This window comes from Apostichopus japonicus, chromosome 3 (genome assembly GCF_037975245.1).
Source record: "Apostichopus japonicus isolate 1M-3 chromosome 3, ASM3797524v1, whole genome shotgun sequence".
Lineage (NCBI taxonomy): Eukaryota > Metazoa > Echinodermata > Holothuroidea > Aspidochirotida > Stichopodidae > Apostichopus > Apostichopus japonicus.
The window spans coordinates 28,067,107-28,088,958 of NC_092563.1; the positions used below are offsets into that span (position 1 = coordinate 28,067,107).

General features: G+C 38.9%; 1 protein-coding gene across 1 annotated transcript; it reads right to left on the reverse strand.

Annotated features, from left to right (window-relative positions):
- Positions 1-17,272: 17,272 nt before the first annotated feature.
- LOC139965717 (uncharacterized) lies at positions 17,273-20,063 on the reverse strand. The gene has a single exon (XM_071968373.1). The coding sequence runs from the start codon at positions 19,788-19,790 to the stop codon at positions 18,873-18,875; it is 918 nt and encodes a 305-aa protein (XP_071824474.1). The 5' UTR covers positions 19,791-20,063; the 3' UTR covers positions 17,273-18,872.
- Between the last annotated feature and the right edge of the window lie 1,789 nt (positions 20,064-21,852).

The window sequence follows — 21,852 nt, forward strand, 5'->3', positions numbered from 1 at the left end:
CCTGTATCGAACAATACTAGTTCTATTTACGTGACATTTTGCCTTACTCTAGGGATCAAACATGATGCCAACCAACTCGAAATCATTTGCGATTCCTAAAGCCGGATCTCGACAGAGATCCGGAAATATATATATATATACCTAGAAAAATATACCCTCCTAGAAAATTACGTGCGGAAGTGTGATTTAAATGGGTGTGGTAAATGTCTCATTAGCAAATGTTTTGATTTTCCTCAAAACATATGTAACGACTTGCCCGAAAAATATAACCACCATTTTTTTCGCGATCCGCGCGCGCGTTCAACATCTTAATATGTATATCATATAGGCATGCATCGGCATACATCGCATGCCAATTACATACAATCATTTGCCGTGTTATTACCCTTCCATATTGATTAGAATTTTGGGGGAAGTTGTTACAATAATAATGATCATATTAATATAAGTTTGAAAAACACAAATTCCAATTTATTTTTCTTTCAGTAGGTGCCCGAAAAATTCTCAGCATATTGCCCGAATTTTCACAAAAATATTTGGTTGGGCGCTGCATCCCCCAGCCCCCCCCCCTCCCCCTCCTACGCCTATGACTGTAGGCGTTTGTCACCTGTATCGAACAATACTAGTTCTATTTACGTGACATTTTGCCTTACTCTAGGGATCAAACATGATGCCAACCAACTCGAAATCATTTGCGATTCCTAAAGCCGGATCTCGACAGAGATCCGGAAATATATATATATATACCTAGAAAAATATACCCTCCTAGAAAATTACGTGCGGAAGTGTGATTTAAATGGGTGTGGTAAATGTCTCATTAGCAAATGTTTTGATTTTCCTCAAAACATATGTGCTATTGTTCTCAGGATATCTGAAGATTATAAGCAGAGACCTTATTTAGTTTCATCGTTCTATTTCCTGTATGTTATGTTTTCTTCTTCAAATAGTCCTACAACAGCTATATTCAGAATCGTTTAACGAGGTAAAGCAAAACAGGAAATATTCTCAAAGTTTTTCCTTCTTTCTCCAACTCTCTCTTTGTCTGTGGTCATGTGGATATTTCTCACGCAGAGCGTACATCATACTGTGTATATATAGCACGTCAACGATATATCACATGCATTAATACATGTGATAAATTGTATGGAGGAGTTCACGAGGAAACTGGGGGAACTTTTCAAAATAACTTGATATCAGTTTGTCATAAATATAAACGGAAATTACAAAGGGGGAAAACGATTACGGATTTTATATTCTGTCAATAATAAGAAGTAATTCGAGTAGCTGAATGATTAAAAACAAATGAGAAAGAAAAAAGTATCTATGACTGGTAAGTGGGAAGGTGGAAGTCCGATTCCGGTGAGGAAGGGTGTGGTTGGGGGTGTTATTTGGACCCAGTGGCGTAGTAAAGAGCAACGGAAGCCCGGTGCAGCCATAGAAATAGTGCTGGTAAGGGACGTGTGCATATTAAGCCCAACCATGGTTTAGAGCTTGCAATGGGTGAGCGAGGTTTCATATTATATGCCACCTTTAGAAACCCCCGGCTGTCTTTTATCCAAAGAGTAGATGGGACCCGTTTAGTATACAGACTGTAATGTAATATCAATACTAGCTCCAGCGGACTGGGGTGGTATTTGTTTGCTGGTATTTGTCACCGCCCCCTGACCGACGGCAGATTAAAGGAGGGTTCTATCTGGAAATAATGTAAGAATAATAGACAGTCTCTGAAGCATAAATGGGGCCCGTTTGGTTTACTGACTGCACATTTAATATCATACGTCTGTTGCAACACTGATTGGATCAAAAATCAACACGGCACAGGGGCCTGAGGCATACTTATGACGAGTAATGTTGTAAAATGTGGATCATAATGTTACAACAATTGTTGAGACCCGAACCTATATGAGTAATGGTAAAAAAGTCTAGATGTGGCTTTAGTTAATATCGATGTTCTTTTTGATATGTGGAGAGGGTAGGGCCGGGAGGAGGATGGTAGGGTGTGCGAAGCAGTGGAGGCGAGCAGGGGAATAAAATGCTTGACATGAAGTGAAACGGATCCGATAGGGTATAGGCCTATACATATATTAATATGTATATTTGACTGGGAATGCTGGTAGGCTTGAACACGTAACTATGACTTAAGCGGTTCGACATCATCATTTTGTTGGAATGTAAACTTCCTGTACGCTGGCAGTAACATGTGAAACAATGGAATGTTTAAAGGCACCTTCACTAGCATAGAGTGTGACGTCATAGTTGATATCGGAAGTTAAAACCTAACTGGTTTCATTTCGTATATGCGTGAACAAACTTTGCTGACCTTTTTATTCGATCGAGGTTAGCTTTTATTCTGCCTAAATATATCAAGCTTTCATTTTCTGTTGTAGTAAATGGTTATATTAATACACTTTGTCATTATGGCTGCCGTATATGCATGGTTGTAACTGTTATACGTTGACTGTTACGTATCACCTTCAAATACGTTTACAGCGGGGAATCATTCACGTCATAGAAACAAGCTCACATGCTATCTAGGCAACCTTTCTCTTTCGTTGCTAATCAAGGCTCATTTATTGAATTGTTTTTATTAAGTTAAAGTTGAAGTTTTAAGTGTCACTGTTACTTTTGTTTTATGAAAACATGGAGTTAAAAAATATGAAGGTGAAATTGACAAAATCTGTTGGCCCTGATTAGGCGGGAGGGTCAGGTGTAAAAGATGTGTAACAAAGAAGCATATTTTAAAAAAGAAACGAGAGTAAATCATGCAAAAAGTTACGACTGTAACTATTTTTAAAGTTCTTTAACTATTTTTTTGTTTTTGTTTCATGATATAGATTATTACAACTTATAACAGAACCTGTTTGCGTGCAGTTACATCGTCATTACTTCCGGTTGCATCAGAAATAAAGTGAACCTTGCAGATGCACTCGTGGGGGTAGGAGCCGGGGGGCACTGGGGGCAAGTGCCCCCCCCCCCACTTTTTGCAAAATAGCAAATGTGCCCACTGGCAAATAAAATGTGACCCTTTGATGAAGAACTGTCTATTGAACATCTTAAGCTTTTTTAATTTTAATATTTAATTTTAATAATTTATTTTTAGTCTGTACATCAGGGTTCTGCCGCTGCCGGTCGGCGCCGGTCGGGCCCGACCAGCACGCTGAATTACCGACCGCCACAATCTGCCTGAGTGACTTTTCCGACCGGCACTTATTTTCGATAGGAACTCCAAAAAACAGCTCCATAGCCGGAGGGTCGAACGTACAGAAACATCTGTTTGAGACAAGGGGAAATCCAGTTCATAACTGTTCAAATATCCAACACATCACAGTGTGATACTTAGTAAAAATTACCAGAGTTCCGCATTCCAGACCAATGACTGTTTTCCGTTTCCAACTCCCGATCGTACTTTTGATAGTTTCATTTATATCTATTTTTATCGCGCGAGACACAGGCACTATCCAGCTAGCTAGTACACATACGGCCGTTAACCTTCGTAGCGGGTGAATTTACATCATATTGCATTAGGCACGAGTGACAAGGGCTGGAAAACCTTGCGAACCTCCGAACCAGGTTCGCGGGAAATCCGCGATGCTCGCGGGAAATCCAGCCCGGCTGGCGAAAAAAAAATTGGACAAAAAAAAAATAGAAAAAAAAACGGAACGAAAAACTAAAAAAAACACAAAGGACAAATAAGTACATCTATAAAAACAAAATATAAAAAAAGTAAAATTTCACAAGAAAAGTTTCAGAAACAAAAGGAAAATGTTCAGAGAGCGTGCTCGCAATTTTAGTCACAATACCAACGAGTAATGATGTGTCCCCAACCCACTTACAATGGCTATTTCGCAAGCTTCAGGGTATACGTGTCACACGGCCACCCACGGCCCAGCACGGGAAGGTTGCTGTAATAAATCAGCCTCGCGGGGAATGTTTTGAACAATATTGCCATTCCACGTTCTTTTATATTTGTATTGTATGTTGGTTAGTAAACGTTTTCTTTCGTATGAATTTGACTTCAGTTCAGTGTTCCCACTAAGGTGCGGGATTCCCTTCAACTGACTCAGTAATCCCGCAAAGAAAGCATTTGTCTGCTGGAAATCCCCGCATCGTTATTTGCATTCGCGATGAGTTTATACTCAATGTACAACTTATTCACTTGACCGTATAGAGAGAAAAAAACTGAAAATTGTGTACCAATTGTGTACGGAAAGGTGGTAGGCTACACCTTTCAAATTTTACGAAAGATCGAGCAAAGCACTTTCGAAAAATTCACGCCAAACTTGCATATCGTACTAAATGCAACTAATGTCATGTAAACAAGGCTCTAGTGCATCCATTTATGAATATACCGTAAGACCTTATCTGGTGTTAAGCGGGGGAAAAAGAAAGTATTTTCTAGCATTTCCAAAAATACCGAAAAAATAATATCCTACCATAGTTAAGTGTATAGCAAATAGCCTAACCACCTCGGCGGTTATAACGGATCTCACGTACCTAAAAAAACACAACTAATTGTATTTTGCGGAGTTTACGTTTTCTACAAGAACATGGAAACAATATTTAGCATTGAGTTAATCATGCCAAGTGGCCTAAAACATGTGATTACAAGGGTAACTTTCATAAAGATGGCCATAGCAAGGGGCCTTGATATCGTGCTATGCGTGTATGGTATGGACTGTGCCTCGTGTTTCATGGGGTGTGCATGCGGAGGAGTCAGTTGGCTTGAGGTGTGTTTTACTTACCTAAATGTAACGGGGATATTTTACCTACTTTTCTTGAACGTCTAAGATATCATTTCGCATAACTTTACCGATCCTTTACTGACTGACCTAATTAATTCTAGAGTGGAATGAAAAAAGTTTACTCCATGAAAAGTTCCCTGGCAACGTGCCAAAAAATGTTAACGAACAGGTGTTAGACAGGGGATGAGCTCACAGTTGTTTGGCAAGGTACCTGGGAAAATTCGCAGCACATGTACCGTGGTAGTTGGAGGGTTAAACACTGCAGTAATAAACGCTGTTCGAAGATATTTGTCCTAACTTTTTTCATTAATTATGAAAAATTCCAGACATGAGATCTCATTTCAAAGCTGTCTACATGTGGCTCAGAATACTCGGGAAGGGCCGTTTCCGGCCATCTGGGGGGTTTCCAAAACCCAAAATTTTCTTGTACGCTCCGCGCCAACCAATGGTGGCGCTCCGCTTAGATAGTCCTGCCGGCACTCAATCCACCCTGGGCAGAACCCTGGTACATGCCATTTTTAAAATGGCATCCCATATCTTTTTGTAGCACGGTCAACAATAAACAATCTCAATAAATGGTATTGATAGCATACTAACACATCATATATATTTAAGTGATATGGCCGGTATGTATCGGTTTATAGCATAACGAGTGGTGATTGTGGAATAAGAAAGTGCCCCTCTGATGTTGTGCCCCCCCCCCCCACTCAGTTTTGGAAGCTTTCTACCCTCTGGATGCTTTCCTCGTGTAGTCGGTCATTTCACACAAAACTAAAAGGGAGGGGAGCAATGACAGTTATGGCTAGAACGGGATTCGAACCTGGATTTCAAGCCCAGCGCTCTATACCACTATACTGCTCTATCCAGCCCTTAAAGCACATTACCTTGCATACTGTATCCGTGTAACATGCATGAGTTTTCCATTATTAATTTACTTACATCTAGAAAAAAAGATTGGCTTGTTCCGCAAGATTACAATATATATCTGACACCCTATTGTTCTTGAATAATTGAGTTATAATTCTGTATCAACATATGGGAACTCTTGGGAAAGCGGGATTCTGCAGACCCATAAAACATCCTAAACAAAAGAATTAGATGAATATTTCTACAGATTTTGAGAAGAGTTTCATTTTTAACAGTTTTTCCGTAAATTATAATATGAATTATATTTCTTAATCAGTTCCAAACATGTTACTTTCAGATAGTCGTAAACATGAATAAAAACCTATTGGGCCTGCTATGCGACATATGCACGTGACATGTTTCTTTTTCGTCAGCATATCTTCTCCTACAACATATATAGTAGGCTTATATATTGCTAACACTATAGTATCGTACATGCACAGCAAAGAACCCGAATCTCAGGCACGAAGTTCGGAGCGGCATTTGGCTGGAGTAGCATGGCCAATACCCCATCACCGGTTCGGAACCTGTGCGCCGCCTTGTCCGAGGTGATGAAGGCGCCGATCTCCTTTTGGGCGCGAAAGTTCCCTATTTCTTCAGAGCCGCCAAACGTGCCACTTTTTTGTAAGGCCCAGCGGGTTGGATCGCTTAGCCGGTAGCAGTTTATGTCCCATCTCGCTTCCTCCCTTCTTTCCCTTCCCCCTTTGAAGTGTTTGAAGTTTTCAATTTAAAATTTTTCATTTTTTACTTCAAAAAGCTATCTAAACAGTGGTCTATGGGTCCAACTAGGTTGGATACACGGACGCAAAGTAACCCGCCCGTGACGTGACAAGTATATACATTTATACCGCACTAAATTTTGAGGATATTTTCATACGTCATTTTCCTTTAACCATTATTCATATGATTATATAGGCATATGGCTTCATATTCAATCGTCAGTTTAGTTTTCTTCCAGATGGGAAAATTTATTTCAGGTCCTCCTATTTCAAATTCTCACCCATACTCTGAGTCCTCCGCTTTTAAAAAAAGTAATTTCGTCAATGGCATTTTCCTTGATCTCTCGAAAGATTTTGACATCCTACATGAAAGTATTTTACTTTGTAAGCTCGATACATGGTTCAGAAATTACCTTAACAATCGTGATTAGTATACGTATATAGTGGTCAATAAACCGGCACACATCATACCTTAATAATGTTGTCAGTGGCGTGCCTCGGGCTTCAATTCCTGGCCTTCTTCTTTTTATCATTTATGTTAACGACCTTCATCATTAAAATGATCAGATCTCAATGATTCTTATCCAAGTATTCGAAACGTTTATCTATATAAACATTGTACTTTTCGGATAATTTGCCGATAAATGTGAATAACCTCTGGACCATCCTTTAAACCGTTGGTGGACAGTGTATTCAAAGAAAACAATTAATTAGCAAGTAATCATGGTTGAACAACCGTGAAAACGTATATTAAGTGATTCCCATTGTTGTCATGTACTCTTGTTGTATTCAAAATAGGCCTATGCATTATTCTTTGAAGAACCACGAGTTTGCAATTTTTACTCGTGGCTAGTATAAGCTTGTTTTATCAAGTGTTTTCATACAATTGACCCTAGTGAAACTAAATTTATATTATAATTGGTTCTTACAATAAGTTTCTTTTTCTTGTATATTTCATTTGTCTGATCTGACTTGTGACATGATTACAGGTTAATGACTTTCGTTGTCCTGCAAACTGAACAACATGTCCTCTGTTTTCTTTTATTATATAATAATTAGTTAATCCTGTGATGTTACGTATTGTCACCTGAAATTTCTTCTCTTTTAATTATCAGGAAATATGTAAATAGAAATATTTGCGGGATGAAACCTAAAGAGTATACTGATAAAGAGTCTAGTGGTTGCATGTGACATTGAATGTGATGTAAACATTGCTTAATGACACTCGTACCTTGACAATGTTACCTTGATAATGTTCGCTTGAAGTGTTATTTCGACTTTTATTCATGATTTCATGATGAGACGAAACTATTTAACGCTGTACCAACCAGAGGCTATTTTACTCGTACTTGTACTCCCGGACCTCTCTCTAATCGTAAGCTATAGACAATTTTATCAAGTGGGCGACGAATGATTGGAGGCACGTGTAAACAGTAGCCTAAACAGTGAATTACTAATCAACCTTTAACCTGGTCATTTGCATAATTAATTCCTTTCCAAGGGACTCGTGATACTCACATGACATGTCATTACACGGTCTCGATGTAAGGACACTATGATTAGAGTGCAGCAAGTAAATTGGTACCATTAGTAATTAATTACCGTTTAGTGAAATATTCATCGTGCAATTTCGTTGATCCAAAGGGGGGGGGGGGCGGGGGGGGGATTTGTGGGATGTGGGCTCTACCAAGACTTAGTGTTATCGTTGATGATAATCATGAATTATTATAGGCCTATATATATATTATATATCATGGGCAACCGGCAACGGACGACGTCCTCTCTGCCATCATGCTTTATATTACATCTGGTGTACACGGAAGCGTAGAAAGGGAATGTCGATTTTCAGATTTTTGTCATTATGACGAGTTCATGCATCTCGACAGAAACTTAAATTTTTAGACTTTCGACATTTTCACGATTTAGAAGATGTCGTCAATAAAAAACCGTCAATTTTCAACATCATGCCGTATTGAACGAGTTGTTGCATCTCGTCGAAATGTCAATTTACATATCCCTTCTACGCTTCCGCATGAGTATGTCTGTCTGAAGATTGTCTGTATGTCTGCGTTAGACTGACGCCAGACAGTATAAAATGGGTACACGAGAAGTTGGAGAAGACAAGAAATAAACATCAGTGGAGTAAACATTTTGCTGTAACTATACCGTGACCTTGTGGGTGCGTGGTAAGATATATTATCTAAATGAAATTCACCTTCAAGAGTTAACGACGTCACTTCTCTACGCTATTTTCGTTGCATTTTTACTTTCCCTTTTTTCGAAGTGCTATGCAGTTTCGATCTTGAATAAGGATGCCATAATCATGAAGTTAAAAATACATTTATTCACGGGGTCCCCTTTACTAAATTTGATCATTAAGAGATATAACCGGTGAATAGAAAAGAGAAGGTGATATAGTCGATCTCTATATAGAAGTATATATGCAGGACTTAGGACAATGGGCAGAGGGGGGTGGGGGACGGCGAAGGTGTGGGGGGGGGGGAGATGTGAGACAGAGAACAAAACAGGAAGAAGGTAAAAAGAAAAGAGGAGGTGGTACTATGCAGTTGACCATTAAGTCAAACAGGGCAATCAATTATTAATTTTAAAGCAGGAACTTTTGAAGTGATTGAAGTTCGTGTAACTCTGACCAATTTATGAATATTCATGTATAACTCAGTTTACACGGTTATATAAAACTTGATCGCTATAATGAGCCGTTGAGAACCGTTTAAATCTGGTGTGAATACGGTATATATGATATTCCGCTTAATCATCTCAGGGTTACAAGCTTCGGGTACAATATACCCTCTAAGTCCCCCCCCCCCCCCGCCCTCCCAACCACCAACCCCAGAAATAGCAATAATTCCATAACGCCCTACCCCCGGTACCCCTCCAATGTCAACGCTGTGTCGGAGTACCCAATGTCGAACGCTGTTGGATTGCATTTGCAAGTTTAACACAAATGCAGCTTTATATTTTGATCACATTGATTAATTGAGAGGTTTATCAACTTAAGGTTCTTGACCTTCCAGACGGTTCATGACATTCAAAAATCATTGTACTCTTGTTATACTGGAATGTGAAATAATGATGACTCATGTAGGGCCTACACAAATTAATAAATTTCCCACGGAGGTTAATATTTATTTGCATAATGAAAACATTTAGTACCGTATATACGTTTAATTTTTGAGAACGTGTATAGCAATTTCAACCGCAAATGAGTGCTTTGAGGCAGGTGTGTCGATATAGGCAACAATAATGCCATAATTGAAGGTGATTGTATAAATATCTATATATATATATTATATATATATAGATATTTATACAATCACTATATATATATATATATATATATATATATATATATATATATATATATATAACATATATATTATATTTGTGTACAGTGTAGAGAGGTATTAGCATTAGGAAATTGTCCAAACTGGCTGCCTTCATTCTGATACAAATTTAGACTATAACTTAAGTCAATAATTAACTCCAAACACGAGGTACCGTAACGCTTTTACATATACTCATCACATATTTTTGGTTGAAAAGGGGTATATATACCCATAGGAGTGGTCCAATTCTTCCCCGGTAAGAAAATCCCCGAGTGAAAGCTCTTTACAGGACGTGATGACGACAATGTTCGACAAGTCTAAGCACTGTTTACATTTGACTTAAAAATTATGACAAGGAAAATAAACGTTTTCAAATCTATACTGGCTCTATGATATCTCAACTTTACAAAATAACAGCTCCCAGTTAATATGCGGCTTCAGGAAGTTGTTCCTCACAGAGAAACATATAGCTTCTTAAAGATGAAGGTTGTGTTTGTGTTTCCTTTAAGTGTAAAGGTTTATGCACATAAAGAAATCCACAACCAATTATCAACTCGCTGTTTGGATTGAGATATTACAATGAATCTATAGCCCAGCGTGAGTTTTATTGAGAATATAAAAGAGAACCTAGAATGGATAACTCTGGAAATGGTTTCATATGAAAATAACGAGCCGCATATATAACCTCTTGATCGACAACTTCGGAATACGATTTGTTATACAGTATACTTGTAACTTTAATAATCGCACTTTCCTGATTCCAAAACAGTGAAACCTTGCTGTATGAGAGACTTCTTTCGATGGAGTCACAATACTTCAAATGACTCATAACGCTTTGGAAGCCTGACTTAATTTTTCAAGTTGTATAGCTGTAAAAACAACGAGTGAAACGCTTTGACCATCTTTACCAGATTCGCTAAATTATAAAGAAGAAATCTTCTTTCCAACTCCCCCCCCCCTCCCCCTGCCCTATCCTCTTTCCCTCTCCTTCAACACACATCAGCTACCCAATTAGCCATACTCATCTGATCGTAACATTATAAAACTTGTTCACATAGCACCTTATTTTTTTATTATTATTGTCATCTTTAATGAGGATAGTCCTGCTCAGTGCAGAAGCACTGCTTTCCAGAGGAGCCCTCAATACAAAACACATATACAATATTATGCAGTAGAAAAACGGTAAACATGCAAAAGCACAAAAAGGACGGCAAACAAATAGACAAACAAACCTTATACAATTTTCTATAGGCCCCGTCGACGGAAATACGGACGTGATAGGCGAATGTTTGTGTGTATTTAACATGGTAATATAATGACATGTGTATACATGTATTACTGTGAGTACCAGAGTCACAGACTTTGAGAGACAGGTCGGACCCCTTGGATATTATTATGTCACCGGGGCCGATCTTTGAATATTTCATTTTTCTCCCGGAGTATATTATAATAATGTGAGAATAAAATATTACTTATGCCATGTCTTCTTGGGTCCCTCCATATTTTATTCCGGTCCCGCTAACTGACACCCCGGTACCGTGGCTGTAACCCACCCCCCCCCCCCCTCCCTGGAAATAAGTTTGCAAATTTTATGAAGCTAAGACACACTCCCAAACATTTACGCCAATGTGAACGTCGCTTAAGAAGAACTGGTAACTTTATGATTTCTATTATAACATTTTCGACATACTTTTCATGTTTGGCATTGATCACAATCATCACATCAATTAAATTTACTTCCCCCCCCCCCCCTCTTCTTTACCTTTGTTTCATTGTTTGAAATGAACCTTGACTAGTGGAACAGATAAAAAGAAATTGCTGTGTGATTTTAGTATCGAGTCGCACCGAAAAACTGTATCATGAATGAAATAAAAACCAGCTTTAGGTCCACAGTGATAGTAATTTGATGTAAGTTTCAGTATCAAAAGTAAACGTCATAGAGGTTTCATTTCTAAAATATTTCAAGCTCACTGGTTGCCTTGTACTCTGTTATGACAGTTTGTGAGAGAAAAATACTTTCATATTTCATCTTAGTAACAATCAGGTGAATACTCTTCACACAATTCAATAGTTTCATCACATTGAGAAAGGTATAATGTTTATTTTTGTTTTGTTTTTATCAGCAAAAGAGAAAAGAACGCCTACGGAGGGGGCTAAGTTCTCTGAATTGAAGTCAAAAGCAAAACAAAAGGAGACCACAAAAACAGGGACGGGAAAATACAGGGACATACCGACAAGGGTGCTGACTAAGAGTTTTTGCAACACAAATAATAGACATTATGAACAAAACAATTCAAGCGAAGTCAATTTAGCCACACCTAATATATGACAAGTCAAAGTTGTTGTTTTTTCAAATTAAATTTAGCTTTTGAAAATTTGCAACTGAAAACTCTTTCAGAATGTTGGGTATAATTAGTTAAGTGAGTGACCTTCATGTATATCGATCGGGAATTGGAAAAAAAACGTAAACAGGTTCAGCTCTCGATGCAGCACAAATGCAGGGAATGGCGAAGTGTTGGGGTGATAGAGTGGGTGGGGAGGGATGGGGGGGGTGGGGGAAGGGGGTGGGTGGGTGAAAGTCATTTATAACGATCCCTCGTCATGTTGTTACGGTAATAACATGTGTACATTCAATGTCTGACTGTTTTCACGTCAAAATAATTGTATATGTACAATAGAACAGGATGTAAGTCAAGCCTATATATATAGGGGAAAACATTCATCCGTGTTTTGGTTTTAAAGGCTATTTCATTATTTCACGTTTTGATCGGCGTTTCATGAAGGGGGGAATGTGTTGCATAATAAATACATGTTAAGTGTGTTGTGGTCATGTTATTACTCACTCTCTCTCTCTGTCAGGGATGGATCAAAACAAGCATTGTGGAGACAACAGTAATATATGGAACAAAAGTAGTCTTGGCATGGATTCTTGTTTGTAATCAAGAGGTCACTGGTTCCATGCGCGTAGCCAAGGGGGGGGGGGGCGAAGGGGGTAACCGCCCCCCCCCCCTTGAGCATATTTTTAAAATTTGTTTTTAATGTTTTAATGATATCGCTAGTATTTTCAAAAGAGAAAATGCTAAAATGCAACTTACAAGGCCTGGGAAGTGCCATTTCCAGCGATCTGGGAGGCATTTACAGCCAAAATTTCTTTGCTCATTTCCATTGTCTTAAACTTCCCCAGATAGGTTTTAATTACTCAATTACTCCTATCAAAGTATACGAAAACGTCTGAAGAAGGAAAAGTCAGTACTGCATGTTATTTGATTGTCATTTTTAATGATGGGTTACTAAAATTTATTGGTGCCATAGTTGCGATTCATTTTGCGTGAGGATAGTTTTAATAAAAAATACTGAGCAAGTTGACATTATACAATGTCTTTCTGTACAAGTGTGACATTTACCAAATTCGCTGTGCCTACTAAGGAGGGTGGGGGGGGGGGGCGTGGCCCTGTCGTTGAAGCCATCTACCACGTTAGGGGGTCTCAAATCACCCCTCCCCCCCCCAAGAAAAAATAGACGGTGGTGTTTTCTATAAGGCATATTTAGACTATAAATTAGGTCTATAATTAGGTCTAAACGCAAGGTTGTGCTAATCACTACTGTTAAAGCTTTGTGTGAGGTAGAATGGGCGAGTACACCCCCTACCCCTACCCCCTTGCTCCCCACCCCCCCCCCTTGCAACTTCTTGGATCAGCGCATGACCTGTATGTCCTTCGAATAATCAGTTGTAGGCCTTTGTTGCATTTTATCTGGCAGTGAGCTACCGAGTGCGTAATCCCTATAAACACTATACATTTGTATAGAACAAACGAAACCCTCACATGTTTGTTTATCTTGTTGTGTATTTACATAGTCCGTTCCGTGGTAGGTACTGAATTACGTTGGGAATATTTTGTCTCCAGTCCAGTTCCGTGATGTTCTCTTTACTTCAGTGTATCCGGGAATCATCACTGGCATGCAGTTTCCCATTTGATTCGGTCAGCAGTCAGCAAAGATTGGACTCCTGCACCTTTGTGAATGCTAAAACTGGCTTATTCTGTTTGTGAAAGGTAGCTTCATGGATGTTCTGACCTATGAACGATGACAACTCCCTGCTGTGACCCTGCTCTGACCAACTAGGCTGACCATTCACAGTATATTACCATTTATTCAGCAGGGTTAAATCAGGGAGTCCCATAACAACTCCCTGGTTAAATCAAACAATTATAAGTGACTCAGAGGGAAACATTTTGCAAAAGGTAGTTCAAATGTTTAGCCTAAGTGACCATTTTTTGACTTTCTAACATATTTAAGGATAAGGGTGGTGGGTGGGGGCTGGTGGAGGGGGGGGGGGGTAATAGTATTGTTCTTGAATGAAATATATTGTTATGGGTTTCATTCTTATCCTTCAAAAAGTAAACAACGGTTTATCAGGACTGCCCAAAGTATAAACAATTGCTGTGGCGTTTAAGAGCACGTTCTTACTTTAAAAAAACAAACAATAAAAACAATGTTAACAATTTTAGTATGAATCATCGTCGGTGTATGCTAGATTAGCCTTCGAGAAACTTTATACCCTTCATACATCGTGTGACTATTATTCAAGTGGCTGCAAACACAACACACAATACTTTCTAGGCGGGTGCAGAATTTCAAAAGGAGGGAGAGGGGATGGGGTGTTGATGGGGGGGGGGGGAGGTTGTGTTCTCATTCATTGGAGTTGCAATCAAATTTAATATAATAAAAAATATAATAAATAAATTTATGAAAACGTTGGGAGGATTTACGCACACATACATTTTGAAGATAATATCTTGAACCCAAAAGTAGATGCTTTAATATATTAAATATGCCTCTGCTTATTATAATCTTCTATGTTGTTGAACTATACACATTCTTAATGTTGCCAATACAAAGAGATCTTTTCAGCCCTGCACTCCCCTGACAGCATATTGGGGTTATATGCTAAGTATATCCTGGCATGTTTCAATCATTGTAATCGACAATGTTCATGTGATTCCTTGCATTTTTATTGTATTTGTGATCCAATAAAAATGAATAACTTCCCTTTCAGGAGTTTATAAACCTTTTGGTACCCGGTACAGCTCTTTCAATAACAAAAATACACTTGACTAAATTTTGCAATCCACCAAGTTCATTTGTATACATTTCACAATATCATATGATTATGTCGCAATCCTTATTGTCATGACATACGGGTTCACAGCAATTGGATCGACTTCAACTGCTTTACGTCAGGTGCTTTTTTTTAAAGAAGGGGAATCCCCTTTGCGGTAAAAAGCGATATAATTATGTCACTTAAAGTCCCTACTTATAGACTAACAGCTGGTCCTACACTACGTTCTGTTCACATGAAAATGACTCAAAGGGTATATTGATGACAACAGTAGGCCTACAAAACATTTCAGCAAAACTGATCTCCAAACGGAGTGTTTTCATTCGCGTCCATGTCTGACTTTCTGCTCGTTTCTATCCTTGAGTCATTGGCACAGGTGTGTATAGGAACATGCAGTGGGGTAAACTGATAAGGGGGAGCTGTTTCCCACTTTGGACGGTAGGGTAGGTTAGGTTATGTTTTCCACCCCCCCCCCCCTCCCCTCCCCCACACTTTTTACTGATGCAATCCACAATTGTGCTGGATCTTTTCAGCGAGATACTTTGAATTAACAAAAAAAGATTTCTAGGTAATCAAATTATCAACTTTTGATGCCACATACATCATAATCTTTACAGTATCTTGGAAAATATAGGCATCAAATTCATGAAATAGACCTGCTAAAAAGTATCCAAAAACTTGAGCCTAAAAACGATGGTAAACTTTGCTGTTTAACACGCATGTCAGCCACCTACCCAAATCAAATTCTCCCGTTGAAGGGCATCATAACCCACCCCTCCCCCCCTTCCTCTCTCCTACCCGGCAATGCTTATAGTCATATTCGCTATCGACACTGATTCCCCCCGCTATAGACACTGATTGTGGCCTTGTAATTCTCACGATTATTATTTTACATTGGCCTACGCCCATACTACACTGTGCTTACATTCTATTTCAAGGACAATGAACTTACCCTGCAAGTACCGTGTTTCACTTATTGTTGTCTACCTTTCATTTTGTGATTTGATGAAGATATTATGATCACTGTTTAATTGAACAATTCCATTTGTTTGCGTAGGATGTACATGCCATAAATGGGCGTTGGCGCAGATTTATCCCCAGAAAGTCTATTCGAAGGGGGTGGCGAAGGGGGGTGGGGGTCCCTCTGAAAGTGAGAGGACGTTTGAAGTATGCCATTCTCTGCAGAGTGTTCGATTGAGCTCGCGGATATACGGTACTTCGGCGGTGCATGTTTCAGCAAGGGAGAGGTGTAATTTTAGTCGTTATGGGAGGGAAACTCCCCGGACTGTAACCGCCTACAATACTCATTCATCACAAATGAATGACTTAAACTTTTGCTTCTGTTTTCGTTCTTGATCAAACATGATACAGGTGAAAAATTCCCGCCAAATATTACAACTAATGGCTACCCCGGGAAAGATGATGTTTGAGTCCATCCTCGTTCACATGGCAGAATGAATTTTCAATTTTGACAGTTGCCAAAGCTCTGAAATGTCATATAATGTTAGGGGTGACTTACGGAGTTATCTTTGGGAAGTTTACACCGTGGTTAAAGGTTACTTCGACCACTACAATTCATTTCTCCATAACTCGATATAGCCTATATTGCCTACTGAAATTCGTGCATTTTTATATAGTAGCGTAATTGTGCACTGATCACATATTTACGTTGTTTTACATGTCTATAATTGTGGTATGAAGAGATCATGACAGAATAACAATTTAGTAAGAGAATTATTGACAACTGAGTTGCTAACTTACCTGCATACATAACACCTATGCATTTATACTCAGCCTTTGTCCAGGGAGTTGTTGCTTAGTCCATGAATCTGTTTATTGCATCAGAACTATAGTTTTGGCATCATGGAAGGCGAATCGGACTGCACTATGGCACTGTATGTAATTAAGTTCATTTTATCTGTATTGAAACGTTCAAGGAACCCAGTCCGAGTAATACTCTACACCTGTAAATGTTAAATATTTCACGTCTTCATGCATGTTTTGCTTGCTGAAAAACGTAAGCCGACGGGCTGAGAACGGGTCATGTCAGATACTGGTATTTGTACGGCTATTAACTAGACTGCTGTCGGACCCATGTGGGCATGCACGAGAAAGAATAGTAAGAGATAGCTAGAAGAGGGTTAAATGGGTGAGAAATGTGGGGGGGGGGGGCGGGAATTGCGACGAGGGTGGAATCAAACAATGTGGTAGTAGGGCTTACTTTTGTGGAGAGGAGCACACCACACTGCTAATATTGTAGAGGGATAAATGGGTTGGGGGGGGGGGGGGGAGAACTAACCAGCAATGGAATATCACATCTAATTTACAAAGACCTTTCTAATGACTATCTGTGTTTTCATTTTGGCCTGCTGATATTTAGTGCACTACAGTACCTTCTGGCTAAGAAAAGTATTAAGACAAAAAAAGACAGACAAGATGTTTGTGTACTTAAAACTCAACCTTCATAATATTCACGTGCTTCATTTTCATGATACAGAATATTCAAATACCAATGTATATGCATAAATAACTCATGATCTGCAATAACTTTCTTCAAATCATACAATACTCTATATGGACTTGAAATTCGGTGTCCTAAATTCCTAATATTACTGTAGGGAAACAAACACCACACACAGTTGAAACTTAATCCAGCAGAATATAAAATTATACCTTAAGAACTTGGATTTTTCTTAAAGTGAATACCTTTTTTGATCTTTCACTGATGAATTGTTTAATATCTACAATTCTACATACTACAAACATAAACAATGATGTCAATGATAAATATAGCAAACTACTACAAAATAATGCAAACAATTGATTCCTCACTTAACCTCGATTCCTTTTGTATGCACCGAGTGGATATCATCTGGACATGCCATCCTTGGTTTGCCTTTATCTTTTAACCTTAATGCAAACTATGGAATAAATAATAACATGGCACTACGTGCACGCAAACAAATCACAGGATATTGGATCAAATCCATCGCCTTTAAATTTCAACTACAAAGTTGTGACATTGAAAACATACGCACGAAAACACTTCTCTCTTTAAACATGTTAAGACCTTGTTTCCTCAAGTACAGAACATAGCCCGCAAAAATCCTTTAAAGTAGACGTTTGACCATTTGCTGTCAACTTCTATCGTATGAACATGAACCAAACGGTGGTTTTGAATCACATGATACAAGCAATTGAGGTAGAGGACACATGTATCAATACACAACTCTGTATTAAAGTTAACGTGAGAAACATAGTTAAATATGTCATGAAGCTGATCAAAAGTGTTTCAAAATGGATGATGATTTAATGACAAACAAAATAGCAAGAATGGAATATGGACATGAAATGGTACAATTGTTTCAAATAATACAACTATTTCAAATAGTCCTTCAATTGTTAAACAAAAGAAAAGATATAACTGGTCAAAATAGAGAAAAATACTATATTTCTACATATTCTCTGCAAGTCAAATGTTTTCATAAATGGTTCATAAAGCAATTACATAATTACAGTAGCTTCTACTTTCCATGTTATGGTGACCAAGCTAAGCTGATCTATCTCCTATAAATGTATGCCAAGAGTGACGTCACAGATATATTCACCTATACTAAAAGTATTTTGGGCGGCCAACCCTGTAAATGGCTTAGAAAACCAATACCCACACAACTATATATTTCCAGCTGTATCAACTTCGAGCTAGTACATTTGCCAACCTTATTATACATGATTTTAGCTGCATTTGAAAGTAAAATGACATTTTTTTATTTTTTGCAACATGCAACTCTCTGGAGAGTATACACTACTAAAAGTCATGAACAGTGATGACCAATCCCTCTCGTCAAATACTAGCAACTTCCTGAAGGTGCATAAATCAGCACAAAGAATCAGTCTTGTACATCAAGTTGTTGCGCTTTCTTCATGACGTCCCGCTCTGGCCTGGATGATAATTTTCTTCATACAGTAGGTGTCACACAGAGACCACCGGCACTGGTTTTATCGTCCCAACTAACCGCAATAAATCAAAATTCGTTGTCTACTGACTGGTGTTGTTTGGCTTGACTGTTGTGAAAAGGCTTCTAAGCACAGTTAATTCCTTTGTAAGCAGCTCGACTTTCTTGTTCAACTTATCATTTTCTCCCTGGAGCGATTGTACTTTTGACTGGAGATCCTTGTTCCTTGCCTTACTCTTTTCCCTGCTCTTTCTGACTGCTATGTTGTTGCGAATTCTCTTTGTCTTGTACTCATCACTTTCTTTGTTAACTGTCCCTCGGTGCCTCTTTTTGCCAACAGAACCGCTATCACTGGAATCCTGGCCACCTTGTTCTGGAGAGTTATAGGCTTGGTTGTAGGGCTCATCAGCTGTGCTTGTTGTTGTGACATTTTGGCCTTCGGTAAGTGATTTGAGTGTAATATACACTTGTTGACCGCCAAGATTACTCTGCTCACCTTGAGCCATCTGGAAAGCTTGCTCTTCACCAGGAGGCATTTCTGAATCTTGGTAAAACTCAGGCACACTGTGTTCTTCTATTTCTTGTTTTATTTGGAACCCGAGCTGAGTGGTTGTTGCAGAAGATGATAGAGCGGTCTGTACAACACTTGGCTCTTGTGGCTGGGGATTACTACCGGCTAGAGAAAAAGCAGCTAACCCCTGACTGATACCAGAAGCGTTAATAGTCTGGGGTTTAATACTAACAGTAACAGGAGGTGAACTTGAATACGCACCGAACTGCTTCAATAATTCGTCACCGTTTATGTTTGGTGGAGTATTACCAAGATGTAAGTATTGTTCCAAATCAATTGACTCTTCGTTGTACAATCCCAAATCACCAAACTTCAAAGAATCTTCTCTGTTATTAGACTGAAATATATTGGCTTGTGCAGAGACTTGGTTTCTGTCAGAAAACGTAGACTTTACAGTGTCAAACTCGTAGAAACTATCACTGGCCTCCATCGTATAGTCTGCAACACATGGTGTAAAGTTAATATTACTCGACAAAGGTACAACAGAGTGAAGAAATGTCCAACTGTTTTCTCTTTACAAACACGAAGAAAATTACAGTCTGTGTCCGACTTTGATTTGTTCAGATTTGACTCTGTGGAACCTGCTACAGGAACGAACGAATGATAAATGATATTTCTGTATATTTCGCAACAGATTTATAAGGTACAACTGAGAAGGTGCGTCGAACCTAACAACACACTTGATGAAAAGCGATGCGTAATGAATGCAGTGTGTGAACAATTGTACAGTTATACACGCTAGACACGTACGTATAAGCATTGCATGCTGGAACCTACTAGAATGCAATTACATCATGGTCACGTGAGCTGTATAACCTGCGGAAGAATATTGTAACAAAGCAAAAAATTCCACAGATTACTCTTTTCTCCCTGTAACAGTTCTGAAATTGCTCTTAAAATTTCCATTAAATTCACTATTGTGTTCTACTGCATGGATAATAAAATTTATGACTATATTTTGCTTAAAAGATAAGTGCTATATTCACAATGCGGAGTTTAATTCAGGCGGTTAACGCTTATCTTTGATAAGCAAATGACATCACCACTGCCATCGTTGATTGGCTGAATGCATGTCATCGAAGGGAAAGTCCGTCTAAAAATAGTACTGAATATTGCGAAATATGCCAACGTGGAGAACACGTTGCTGCAAACTTGTAAGTGACGAGGTCGAAGTTCACCTTCAAGGATTCTTTCGTGTGATTCATTCGACCTTTATATCGTTCTGTTTTACGAGGCAATTTCTCATGTGGATGGCAAAGGGTAATAATGACGTCATTTACAAGGCGGAAGTGGAGAGGAAAGCGAAACGCTGATGAAACTTTAGGAAGCCTTCGGAAGAGATTGGTCCAACTTTGCAGAAGACTGAATTGATTTGTACCAATTTTAGTCAAGCTTGTCCTCTACAAAGAATATTTACCTGCGCATAGTCGACTGTTTGGTGAGGCCAAAATAAGATCTGAGTAGCCTACTAAAAAGTAGTCTGAACTGACCATGGAAAGAACATAGTCGCACCAGGGAGCTGTTATCCGAGTAGCATCTCCTTGGTCGTACTCTGCCAATTTTGTCCTCAAAATCTGCTTAATTCTGCCATACGTTTTCAGTTAAATCTCAGCGAATCTCGCTACCAGTTTTGCTCTTTGACAAATTATTTCAGTTTAGGCGTGTTAGTATCTGAACAACAACAGTTGCGACCATTAATGACCCTTCTGAAAGCTATTGACAATGTTTGTACACTAAAATTTGAGGGCCGTGACTGAGTGAATAAGGTGCAGGGTGGTCTTGGAAAGGAGCGTTGTAACACGAATTTTGTGCATATTTGAACGTATTCTGAACCTATACTTTCAGTTTCAATATAGGACCACAGAGTCAGTCAGGTTTTAATGGAGATGTATATTTTTCACTACTCACACTGGGAATTCCAGGCGTATAGCAGATCTTGAGGGGTAAGGGTTGCCAGATGCCAGTCGGGGATTCGGCCTTCTGAATCTCAGTAACACTGAACATGTTACATGTTAACAATATCAGACGATGAACGTCGAGGGTCCATTCGAGGGTTAAAATCTTCAAAGGCAGTGGGATTTACTGCAGAATCACCTCAAATCAGCTCGACAATGTGGACCGTCACTTTGTGTATTCTCTACTAAAAATTCCAGTATTTGATTGGTAATTATTAGACTTTTCTCAATTTCTCACCGGCAAAAGGTCACCTTTAAAATATCAAAAGCTATAGTTCCTTCATCACTAAAATAAAAAAGCGGAAACGAATTTTCATGAACAAAAAGGACACTTCTTATTGATAAAATGTAACACCGTTGAGATTTCAACAAAACTCGGGAATGTGTTTGTGTATGCGAAATCGGCACCAGAGACCAAGAAATATAGGCCTATCCGAAAATAGGGATATGCTCCCTAGACCCCACAGGATTTCTCCCCCTCGGTGGTCCCCTGCAGGAGGCACCAGCAAATAAAATGTGCCCCAATCAAAGAAACCC

What these genes read in the sequence shown, in the direction of transcription:
- LOC139965717 (XM_071968373.1), bottom strand. Translation starts at nt 19,790, where the DNA reads ATGGAGGCCAGTGATAGTTTCTACGAGTTTGACACTGTAAAGTCTACG.